Genomic DNA, 12,424 nt, shown 5'->3' with positions numbered 1-12,424 from the left:
ACTGTCATCTGCACGCATCAAAACTTCAGGTTTTAGCATCGATAACGGTGTAACTAAAGTAAGAATTATGTAATAATGTAATAATTATGTTGTTTTTTTAACCTTCCAATGACAAGTACTCAAGAAAATGAGTCATAAGTAAATAGGAGTTGAAGTAACGGATTACATTTGTCATTTTTTGTAACTCTGTTTTCTGTGTTTGCAAAATGTCACGTGTGAATGTCATAATAAACCACATGAGAGTGAAACTAGCCAAATAGAGTTTTATTATAGTTACAGTACATTATTATACCTCGGATGAAAGTACCAAAAGGAAAAGTAGTCATCATGCAGAAAGTTCCGTTTCAAAATCATGTATATCAGGGTTTTTCAAAGTGTGGGATAGTGAGCCTCCTCTAAGAGAAAGGCAGCCACGCCCCCCCAGTTATTATTATTACTTTTATTACTGTTATTGATGTTTGAATGTTCCACGAAGGCTTGGAAAAAAAAGCTTTCAACAATAAATGTCATTCACATATTTGTAAAAACGTTTTAAATATCTTTATTTGTGAATGTGCTCAATTTTTTTTTAACACAATCTTTGTGTATGTTTTTAACATCTTTTTAAAACACATTTTAAACACATTTTAACATCTTTGTTAAACATATTTAAATACATTTAAACACATTTTTGTAAAAAAAAAAATCCTCACTTAAAAAAAACAATTTAACTTTAACAGCTAGCGGTGCTGCTAAGGCTAAAACAACACACAGTGTGGATCCTGATTGGCGGATTTTGATGATTGACACCTGTCGACCAATCAGAGTCAGGAGAATCGATTAGTACCACATTCACTTTTAACCCACCAATGACGATCCAGAATGAAGTTAACCCAAAGGTAGTATATCGCAGCAAGAGGTCTCACTTCACGGTCAAAGCCTCTTTGTCTTTATGTAACAACCAGGAGCTTCATGACTGATTCAAACTAAAGCAGAGACATTAGCAGCGTTTCTTCGCGCTGGAATAAAACTTTTTGACACAAACAGCAAAGATCAGACATACTGTGTCGTTTTGTGGATTTTTTTGAGCTACTCTTTCATCGCACAGTGATGAGACACATATCTTTGTATCTTTGTAAGATATATATTTTTATTTTTTCCCGCGCCTCCCCTGAAGTCCTCTGGCGCCCCCTAAGGGAGACGCGCCCCACACTTTGAAAACCGCAACCAGAAGGAGGAGAAGTTGCGCCGTGTCCAGGTGTCTTTATTCAATAATTTCCCTTTTTTTCAGGTATTAAACGAGTTTTTACGCTCTTAATTTTAGACAAGTTTTTGTTTTTTGTTTTGTTAATATGTTAATATAAAACACTGAGTGTTGTGGAGGTGTTATTGTCATTTTAAACCGTCTCGTTGTGAACTGTTAGCTAAACTAAAGTTTACGGAGCAAGCACATGGCTGTCATGAGTGTGATGTGTGTTTGTGAGCTGTTAAGGTTAAGAAATGAAGAATTGAACACAAAGGGAAGAGACATATAGCTATTAATGTTTCTTTCCATTACAGTGTAGCTTATTGTTTATTGATTAATACACCATTTTTGATCAGTTCTTACCTGTGATATCTGATTTCTGTAAGGGGAAAACTGTTAAATGTTAAGTTAAAGTTAATGTTACAGAAAAGAAGAAAAAGAGACTTTTAATTTGAGATACGTTGCTCGAGAAATGGAGAAAAAAAAGTCTTCCAACCATTTTCTGGAAGAGTTTTTGGGCACCTGTGCTATTCATTCATTCATTTCTCCCTTTTCAGGGTGTAACACTGACACCCTTTTTTTTTTTAAGATAATTTTTTGGGCTTTTATGCTTTTAATGATAGTATAGCTGAAGATAGACAGGAAGCAGGGGGCAGAGAGAGGGAGAGTGACACGCAGTAAATTTGCCGTCCGATACGGGATTCAAACCGGGGCCAGCTGCAGCGAGGACTGTAGCCTGCACACACGGGGCGGGCGCTTTGAAAGATCTTTTTATTGGTCTGTTGTACAGAAAAAAGAGACACTGGAAGTGTCATTATTGTTCACAATGTCGACGCTTACCCAGCAGCATCACTGTAAAGTAGAAAGCGAGTGCATGATAAAGTATCTTGATGTCTTTCTGTTCAGATGGCTGCAATATTCAACATACTTCAGAAGTTCAGACTGGAATCTTACTACAACCAGTTTTTCCAGTTGGGCGTGAAGGATGAACGAGATTTCTTGGATAGCATTACAGATGAAGACTTAAACAACCTGGGTGAGATGAACCTCAACATTTACATCAATATCTGCAGTGACTTTCATACATACCTCTAGCACCGGGTGACCAGACTAATAGGAAACCATGGAAACACAACCCAGTACAACACTCCTATAATAAATAGCTTATGTTAAATGGTTTTAGTTAAATGGTTAAATCGATGGTAGTTTTGAAGGGTATAGTGTCTTCTTCCACTTTTTTACAGGTTTAAGTCATGTGGAGAGGAATCGATTTTCCTCCATGAAAGACTCCATTCAAAGACTCAGAGCTCCAGAGCGCCAAGTTCAAACTGTGACCCCTGTGCAAAAATCACTGGAGCCGTACTATCTGCGCTACGTATACCCTAAATATCCTAAAGGGAAACAAATCAGAGGTAAGAGAAACACATCTTTCATAACCCAGCCTGTGTTTTGTCAGAAATAAGACGATCGACATTCACATGCTGAAGTGAACAGGTTAACAGTGTCTCTTTTTTTACACATGCAGATATGGATCCAGCTCAAAACACCATCGAGGACCTGATGTTAAGAATCGGTCATCTTGAAAGTATTGGCAATTCCAAAGGAGTCTGTCTCTACACAGCCGATGGCATGCCTTTGACAGATGATCCCTTCTTCAACACATGTGAGCAGACTAACATTAGATGTTAAAGTTCATATTATCAGCATAGTTACCCAATATTGCCAAATATCTTGCTCAGGAGTCAGTGGAGACCAAAAACAGAGTCACAAACACAAATGAGCATCAATGTTGCTGCGTAAACGCTGGATATGTAAATACAAACTGCTAACAAGTTCTCTGTATTAACTCAAAATTCTGTCCCCACAGGGTCTTTGAAAGACAGACATATTCAGAACAAAGATGTAATCTATGCCATCTTCACACCGAAGGAAAACCTGAAACAGACTCTTTCTATACAAAAACGAGAGGTCCGCGAGACCTATGGAGACGATGTGGTTCGATGCCACATCATGCTCAAGGTGCGTCTTCACTATATTGGTTAATAATAAAACGTATGATGGCCTTAGCAACTGATTAATTATTTTTGTTGTATTTGATTTTAACAATACAATACACTAACCATATTTTATATTACTGTTCCACGATTGGACTGTGATACGATCTACGATACGTTCTGTTTTTTGAGTCACTAGTCATGTCCGGTCTGTTCTGATCACACCAGACACAAAGTTAAATGCACAACTTCCTCCATAGGGGTTCTACAGTAAGATGGCATTGTTTATTGTTTATTACACACTTTAGGGATTGCATTATATTTTAAACATTTATTGATGAATGTATATGTTCTTTTTATGAACTTATTTCGTACAGGGATACTTTGAGGTGACGGTGAACTTGGCCAGTGACACCATAACCAGTCTGAGACTCAAGCTGGCAAATGAAAGTGGAATCCCAGCACATGTCCTTTGCTACAAGTAAATCAGCATGATCACACACAGACGATCGTGACCCTGATGATCCTCGGTGTGAATACAGTGATTCATTTTCTCCTTTGCAGAGGTCAACATAGTTGTGGTGACACACTGCAGAGCTGTGGAATCTCTCAGGGCTCAACACTTCACTTCTCTTTGTCCACGTTTCCTGACGATACTCCGCACAATGAGACGTTCTTCATTCATGATGTTGTGCCGTCAGTCCAGCAGACTCAGAAAGGAATCAGCGTGTTCTTATCTTCACTTTATGCTCTTGTAAGTTTTATTTCTTTATACACATACTGTGCTCTGTTTTGACCCTTGCACTTCATCATCTGTATTCCATTATGTAACATTATGCAGAGACTAAACACACAAAGTGCACCGTTCATTACTCGTACATGGAAAGCCACTAATATTTAGCCAGAAAGTCATAAAGCTATGCGAGCAGCGTATGACATATAATATGAACTAAGATGATCATGATACAGATGACACCAGTTAATCTGTTTTTTGTTGTTGTTGTTGTTTTTTTCAGAAACATCAGAATAAAACAAAGAAAGAGACACTGATCTCCTACATACGAAAACTGACCACATGTCATCCTCTCGCCCAAAGTTTGCATCAGTTGCTCTGCAGGAATGAAATGCTGACCAGGAACCAGAAGGTAAACAACATGAGCTGGTATAATTCTGCCTTTAATATCATTTGCATTGTATTTTTATTTTTTATTTTTTTGAAGTGGGTGTTTTTTAATGATTCATATATCACATACTGTAACTGCTGCAGAAACATTTGACTTTTGCGCAAAATTGCAGGAAATTTAAGATCTTGAAAATGTTTTCTGGTACATAAATAAAACATTTCAAGATTTTTTTTTACAACAGTGAGAAGAAACAGTGTCACATTTACTCAGGATAACGTACAGACTGAGCAGAAACAACACACCCATTTTTTTTTCTCGTTCTACCACAACAATAAAAAATACTTTTGCCTTCATTGCATTAGTCACAGCAGTCGATGAAATACAAATGATCTGCATCGTTTCAGACGTTGAAATGTGCTTGTTGTTGTAGATTGCAGTCATTGAGGGCTTGTACATACTCTTCAGAGAGCTTTTGCCTCAACGCGGAACACAACGAGGAGAAAAAGTCATCGAGGACCTGGATGTCTTTGAGAATTCTCTGTACTGCTGGGCACACCTCATATCAGAGGCAAAGGTATCATGACTGATGTCGCCATTAATTTCAGCTTATAGGTGGTGCATGTGCATGACTTGAATGTATTTATGAACACATTACGTTTGAGTTAAGATTCAGTGGTTGACCGCTGAAGTAAGCTTTCACTTTGCAATATTTTGACAGAAACAGGCAGCGGTCAAGGATAACTTCGCACCAATCACTCTCACGGCTGAAGATGGCAGCCGTTTCTGCGAACCAGTCAGGGTGCCCGGAGTACCCGGCGTCTTTGAACGAGCACACGTTCTCCAGAAAATCAAAGGTGAGGCTAAAACATTGACCGGTAATAATAATAATAACTTTCCCCACAGTTCACAAATTTCTGGTTTTCTTATTTTTTGTTGGAAAGCAGCTTGTTTAAGAGGAAAAATATGGAGTCCAGTGAGATAAGTCGGTTCAGTGAGCTACTGGCACTCACTGCAACAAACATCAAACCTAATTAAAGTCTTTGTTATAATGTCATTATGTTTGTATGAAATCGCACGTATTGTCTGCATCAAACACTCTGATTCTGGTTGTTCATGGCATGACAGGAGAATCCTAACTGTATGGATTTTGAGCATTAGTTGTACCAACTCTAAGACATGTTGTTTTATTAGTGAACTATAAGGTGTAATCAGCCTCTTTTTTCCTTTTCTATCCTTTTGTTTAGATGGAGAGAAAATTCCAAACTGCACCGAAGAGATTTTGAAAGAAACGTCATTACAGAGAGCCAACGACATTGAAAAAATCCTGCTCAGTCTGCCTCCGTCCATCAAAACATATCCTCTGTGGATTAATCGTGGCAAGATAAAGTATCAGAAGTACGTGTCATCCAAGTTTTACTTTTACTTTTTTTCCTTTCAGTCATTTCATGTACAGATGAGCTATAATAGACAACATACAGTACAATAAAACATCTAAATGTTGACTGGCAGACCGCAATGTTCATGATCCTATCAAAATTATAGACTGAATGACCAAGACATTAAATGTTTTTCTATTCTTCAAGCCTTAAGAGGATAAAAATGTCACGTTTGTCCTGATGATGGCACAAAGATGTAGTGGAGGGTAAACACACAAGTACGCCTCCTTTTCCTTTGAAACAGGGAAACACAATGCCTTAAATTTAAAGCTTGTTTTTTACCTACTTGTACAGCTTTCGGATAGATATGAAGAAGACTTTTGGCAGTATGGTGGAAGAATTAAAAGCTCCCTCCAATCAGTACCTCAATGTGACCCCACCTCTGCATCTGAAGGAGCTCGGACATTGTGAGAATCGCCTTGTCCTGCTGAGCGAAGGTACTGCATTGACTGACTGTGCACATACACAATGGCTATAAGAGACATTAAAACATGCATTTTTACGTGCGCCATTGCGGGGCAATCAGTCAAGATACACCACAGTCAGCAAATGTTTCCCTACAGATCTTTAGCCCTAAACACTGACCAGTGATGGACAATAATATTTACTGCACTACTGTACATTTTTGTTTTGTACTTTTGTGTGTGTCAAGAATCTGTGCCTGGTTCACATTGATTCCTCGTTACACAAGCAGTGAAAAGATACTCTTCTACATAATAATAATATTAATAATGTCAATAATTATGAGCGTGCACCACATGCTCTGATATAACATGATATGTTTGTGGGAATCGTTTGTCATGTAAATTGTTATTTAATGTTTTCTTGTCTTCACAGACAACCTTGGTGTGAGTTTGCAAAAAGACAAAGGGTCTCCAGATATGATCCACGTGCATGATTGTTTGGATGGCAAACGAAAAACAGTGGATGTGAATCTGTTGGCAGCAAGGTGAGTGCATCACAGTATCCACCTTAAGTTTTACATTCCTGTCATAGCAGAATAGACCTTTTTTCACAGTAGCCATTTTTACATGAAATAGTAAAAACAGGTGTTACCAGTGATACTTTTTAAGGTCCAGTTCCATTCAGGTCACACATTATAAACGTTATAATCATACATTTGAAAAATAATGCAATTCATTTTCAAACTCTGCATTATTGTTAAATGTTCATCCTGCCTCTTTTTACACAATTGCATATTACAGGTCATGTAAATAAAAAAAGGATTTACTACATGAGGTCTATAAAAACAGAAATATTGAGGCAAGAAATGACAATATAAAAGTTTATCATGTGTATGTGACCTGCAGACCTGCCTTCCAAACATTTGCATTTATATAATACTTCATAATGTATTTTTGTATTTATGGATATCTTTTCTGTACATGTGTACTATAGGTTGTTCTCCTTTCTATAGCAATTACTGTTTTTTACCTGCACAAATAGAGACAGTCTACTGTTGTTGTTGATACAAAAAATAAGTAGCACAAAAAATTGTGAGAACAGATAAAGCTATAGTGCAGTTGATGTTTTTTTTTCTTTACTGTATGAACCTATATTAAAGTCGCAGAATCATGTTGCTGATTGTTGACATTTAACACAGGACCGGTGACCATAGAGATGATCGAACATTTGTCACAACCAGATGTCCAAAAGAAGCAATACTGGTAACACTTCATCTCTTGTTTGATCCTTTTTTTGTTCTGCAGAATGTGGGACTTTACATTTATGTTTTGCTTGATTATTGTGGAGATGCTCTCATTAGCTTAGAGCCACTGCACCCGCAGGAGTATTCCAAGTACTCCAATGCATCTTAAGCATTTAAATCCACTTTTGAAAATGAATATGAAGAAGTTTCTACTAAATCAGCAGTGAGGTAAACTTACAATATATTCTTGACTTGAATTTTCTTCAGGTGCTGATAGATACAAGCTCCTCGATGGAAGAAGAGTGCTACGACAGTGCAGAAATAAAGAAAATAAACGTGGTCAAAGAGCTCTTTGACAACTTTGCAACAAGGAGCATGGCTTATGATTTCTATCACATCATTGGCCTCATGAAGTTCGACTCCATGGTGAAAACTCTCCACACATTCACTGAAAATCTGGAAAAGTTCAAGGTAAATTCTGTCCCGTCTTTTATTTTAGAATTTGCATTCAAGTGAAATTCAGCAATATGTCTGAATAGAGATTTTAAAGGTTTTTGTTTGTTTGTTTTGAATTTGTAGGAACACATCCGTAACCTCGAGGCGAGCGGATGTACTCTGCTGTACGACGCTCTGCGACGAGGGGCGTCCGAGCTGGAAAAGGTCAAAGCGAGGTTCCCAGAGTGCAGACTTCGCATCATGTGTCTCACTGATGGAGATGATTCTGGGTAAATTCCTCTAATCAGTTATGGTACCTTGTTAGTACTCGACCTCTTGAGCAACTTCTGACGTCATGATCTAATTTCTTATCTTAGATCCTCCATAGAGCCGGTCGCTGTCACCGCCAAACTGCTAAACTCCAACATCATTGTGGATTCAATCCTTCTTGGAAATGTGGAGAACAATATGCTGCATGGAATCAGCAATGCAACAGGTATGGCATCATTGAAAGAAAGCGTCCTTAATAAAAGGTGATATACTGTGATACACTCACTAAATGATGCATCAAAGTGTAAAATTAATGCTATAAACAGTCAAACATTCTCTGCAAGTTTTTTGACTGTTATTAACATTATTGCATTTTTATGAGTTTTAAGGTAATTTTTGAATCATTTCTTTATTTTCCACGTTTTCCACGGTTTTATTTGTTCATGGTTATCATTTCATGACAAACAAAATATCAGACAACAAAATGAAGCAAATAAATAAACAAAAAACAGTAAAGTAACAAGCCCAAGAAATGAAAACAATCGTATCCCAATCTTCCAATAGCACTACACAAAGTTCTATTGTTGAGTCCCACTGCCAACAGCTGCAGCGTACACGATGATCCAGATTGTCCCACAGGTGTTCGATCAGATTCAAATCCAGAGAATATGGTGGCCAGTACATAACCTGATCAATGCACCAAAATGCTGTGCAACCCTTCGGTCATTCAGGATTGCAGCTATGCAGATAGGATGCTGAATCATTTTTTTCTTAAAAAAAAAAAAAAAAAAGTGTATTTGACACCAGATTTCAACACAGCTTCTTTGGTTGTGCGGTTATTCAGATGCGTGTTGACCTCTCCACCACTCATCCATATTGTGTTCAGGTGGTTGCTGTTTCAAACCAAAGACAACCAAAGAGGGTCTGAGGCTCTTTGAGATTGAGACTGTTCTCTCTTTGGAGCAGAGGACACTGAAGGAAAAACTTGACCCGTCTTCCATCAGTGAGGTTAGTTGTGGTAGATCATTATCCACCATCCTGTTGGAACTGATGTGAAAACTTTGCACATTGTCTTCATGTGCTCGCTCTGTCATTTCATAGGATATCTTGAAAACAATCTTCGCTACTCACGGGTATGACGAATCTCCAGAGACGTCCATGCCAAGCCAGTTAAACAGCAAAGTGACAGTGACAGAGTGGTGAGTGATAGAAGTCATAATAAACTAGAAATTGTTGAAATTTTTAATTGTTCATTTGAAGCATTAATAATATTTCTAAGCAGCACTCTGAAAAAGAGGATATCCGAGTTAAAACCACGGGATTATTTTCGCGAGAAGGACAAACGTATCATGGCGGAGCTGAGGAGTCTGCATTGTGACCCTCATCCCTTCTTCAGAGTCTTTCCATCAGAGTCAGACTTCAGTAAGTGGCATTTAAGTCTAGGGCATCTTGTAATGTTTTTATGTCTGTATGCATAAAGACAAACACTTTGTATTAAAAACAGTATAGTTTACTCTGCACATCACAATGTTTGTTTTCTGTTTTTCTTTTGTCATCAGTGTCTTACCTTTTTACGCCACCCTTTTTGTCACATTTAAATCATCTGTCTTAGTGCTGATAATCTCAGCACATGTTGGTATAGCTTAAAGCTTTTCTAATAGCAATAAAGTTGAAGCTTTTTTTCTAATGTTTTCAGCGTTCTGGAAGATTCTCATGGAGGGTCCTCCTGACACGCCGTATGAGAAAGGAGTGTTTGAGCTGTACTGCCAGTTTGGCCCGTATGAGAAAGGAGTGTTTGAGCTGTACTGCCAGTTTGGCCCCGAGTACCCAGTGAAGCCTCCACTCGTCCGCTTTGTCACACAAGTATCCTGATACAAAATACAAACAACTAAAAGACTTCTTTATTTTTTGTTGCACTTCTAAGAGTATTTGTTAATTATTCATGAAGTAATGTTACTTCATGAGTAGTAATGATGTTAGCAATGCACCTTGTTTTTCTTAACATGATGACAGGTGTACCACTGCAATGTCAACAGTGTGGGACGCATCTGCCACAACATATTTGACCGCAACTACAATGCCCACATCACCATGAGAGAGATCCTCGAAGCTGTGTACGGACTGCTCATCATCCCTGAGCCTGATGATCCACTGGACAGGTGACGCATATTACACATTCAATAATAAGTCATGCTTTGTATGAAGGTAGGCAGGCACCAAAAATAATTTTATCAAGAGATATTTGTTATTCAGAGGATAATAACAGCCTCAGCTGTACAATAAAATATCATGCGGTAGAGTAGCTCTGCTAAAAACTACGGCCATATTATAATGCTCATGGTTTTGTTTTCTTAGATTTTATTCAACGCTGTAGTAGAACAAACTACAAACTCTTCTTGTTAGACGTTACAATAAACAAGTGTATAAAAATCTGATCTGTTTTCTTTGAAAGCATTTTGGCCGAAGAATTCCTGACGAGCCGTGAGACGTATGAACAAGAAGCCGAGAAACACACAGAGGAAACAGCAGGACACTCACTGGATGACATGGAGAAAGTAAATGAGCTGCTATAAATATACAAATACAGATATGCAAATGTGTGATGGATGTAACCTTTTTTGTTAATACATGTTTTATGGGCGTCACAGTATCACAAAATTGATCAAAATGAGCTTTCAAGTGTTGAGTGTCCAGGTTTTTGCAGGTGCCTTTTTGTTTTTGTGTTTAATAGTTTGTTCCCAGTTGTAAGTTCTTTTTATTGAATTACTTATATTGCACTCGATACTCTGTCGCTCATCTTTTTAAATAAGAATTTAAAGCCATAATACGAATTAAATTACGAAATTGGACAGAATTGTGACACTCCTAACATGTCTGGTGTAATATTTTATGTTGTGTTATTTTATTTAAAGAAATTGGTGGACTCTGTGCAACAATTTGTACCCCAACACCTGATGTGTCCACTGACCAAGAAGATGTTTATTGATCCTGTGAGAACGGTTTACGGCACCGTGTATGAACGCAGGGCCATTGAGGAACACCTGAAACAGTGAGTACATTTACTGCTGTTGACGATAAGTTCCCAGTAATGGCTGCTTAAGTGACTGACCACCAGAAACAGATCTCCATCTTTTGCTTTAGTTTTTGGTTCTCTGGCTTCTGTCAAAGTAAAGAAACGCAGGATCATCTTTGGTCACAGTTTACTGTTGCTAATGCAGCAAGAGAGTCGAACATCCGCTGCGTTGCCATTTAAACGTACGCTCTTTTGCAGACACCAGTATGATCCTTTGGCCGGTCCAGAAAATGAGCTTGAAATGGGTGATGTCACAGCGGACCCCAACATGAAGAAAATGGTGATGGAACATCGTTCTCGTCAAATCAAGACATGGGAGTAGGAAAAACTTTGAAGTTAAAGCAAGTTGATTATGCCTCATTACTTCTATTGAATGCATTCTCTGAGGATTTCAGTGTTTGTGTTTGTTACAATTAAATAGGTTTGAACTACGTAATGATCAGAACCAAACCCAGAATTTATTGTTTGCTGTTCTTCTTAGTTAATAAACAAGACAAAGTTTTGGTTGTGAACGATTGTTTGCCCTGACATCACTTCTACTTTATATGAACAGTGATGGACACTTGTTTGTGCTGTCCAGTTTTCTTATTCACCTTTTATCACTCAGATATATTCTGTATATATATTTTTTTGTTCATTGTATTCATATTACTAATGAGAGAAGAATAAATTAAACACTACTTTCCATATTGAGGCTACGTACATTGATATTGGTGTGATATTAAATAACACACAGACAAAAGTATTCTCTCAATAACACGATGCTCAACAAAAATGTTTGTTACCTTTTAAATAGTTATGTATCTCTTAATATTATAAAGGTACTGGGTGTAACATGCCATAATAAAAATAAAAACATAATGGTAAAATCTTAAAGGCTGATGTGTAGTGGTTCTTTTCCAAATAGGATAGATGATCCTGATATTTCCTCAGTGGTGGATTTTCCAAATAGGATAGATGATCCTGATATTTCCTCAGTGGTGGAGGAATCATTAATCCTCCACATTAGTACTCACTGTAAAAATGATTTTCATTATGGATTAATGTAATTATTATTTTATTGATTAATAAATTATTTGTTTTGTAGCTTAGTGAGAAATACTGTCACAGTTACCCAGAACTCAAAGGGACACACTAATTGTCCAAACTTTAAAACTATTTAAAAAGGAAAAGCAGCTGGTTTTAATTCCTAAAGAAAGTAAATCTATCAGGTAAATGT

At 37.5% G+C, this 12,424-nt stretch overlaps 1 protein-coding gene across 1 annotated transcript; it reads left to right on the top strand.

Annotated features, from left to right (window-relative positions):
- Nucleotides 1–39: 39 nt before the first annotated feature.
- Nucleotides 40–12,081, top strand: LOC104917752 (uncharacterized). Its single transcript, XM_027291371.1, has 26 exons — nucleotides 40–58; nucleotides 2,132–2,261; nucleotides 2,470–2,637; nucleotides 2,751–2,888; nucleotides 3,093–3,244; nucleotides 3,597–3,700; nucleotides 3,784–3,973; nucleotides 4,236–4,364; nucleotides 4,774–4,917; nucleotides 5,062–5,197; nucleotides 5,588–5,738; nucleotides 6,074–6,216; nucleotides 6,617–6,728; nucleotides 7,383–7,446; nucleotides 7,695–7,898; nucleotides 8,007–8,152; nucleotides 8,240–8,358; nucleotides 9,019–9,140; nucleotides 9,234–9,331; nucleotides 9,415–9,554; nucleotides 9,829–9,879; nucleotides 9,922–9,995; nucleotides 10,146–10,291; nucleotides 10,585–10,687; nucleotides 11,045–11,181; nucleotides 11,404–12,081. Exons 2-26 carry the CDS (start codon nucleotides 2,132–2,134, stop codon nucleotides 11,525–11,527), a joined length of 3,225 nt encoding a protein of 1,074 aa, XP_027147172.1. The 5' UTR covers nucleotides 40–58; the 3' UTR covers nucleotides 11,528–12,081.
- Nucleotides 12,082–12,424: the final 343 nt, after the last annotated feature.

The sequence above is a fragment of the Larimichthys crocea genome, chromosome II (genome assembly GCF_000972845.2).
Source record: "Larimichthys crocea isolate SSNF chromosome II, L_crocea_2.0, whole genome shotgun sequence".
Taxonomy (NCBI): domain Eukaryota; kingdom Metazoa; phylum Chordata; class Actinopteri; family Sciaenidae; genus Larimichthys; species Larimichthys crocea.
The sequence above is the reverse complement of the archived record's forward strand: the minus strand, read 5'-3'. Positions and strand labels throughout refer to the sequence as shown.

What these genes read in the sequence shown, in the direction of transcription:
- LOC104917752 (XM_027291371.1), top strand. Translation starts at nt 2,132, where the DNA reads ATGGCTGCAATATTCAACATACTTCAGAAGTTCAGACTGGAATCTTAC. An exon ending in ACTGATGGAGATGATTCTGG is followed by an intron (nt 8,153 to 8,239) that starts GTAAATTCCTCT and finishes TTCTTATCTTAG; the next exon opens with ATCCTCCATAGAGCCGGTCG. An exon ending in CACTGGATGACATGGAGAAA is followed by an intron (nt 10,688 to 11,044) that starts GTAAATGAGCTG and finishes TTTTATTTAAAG; the next exon opens with AAATTGGTGGACTCTGTGCA.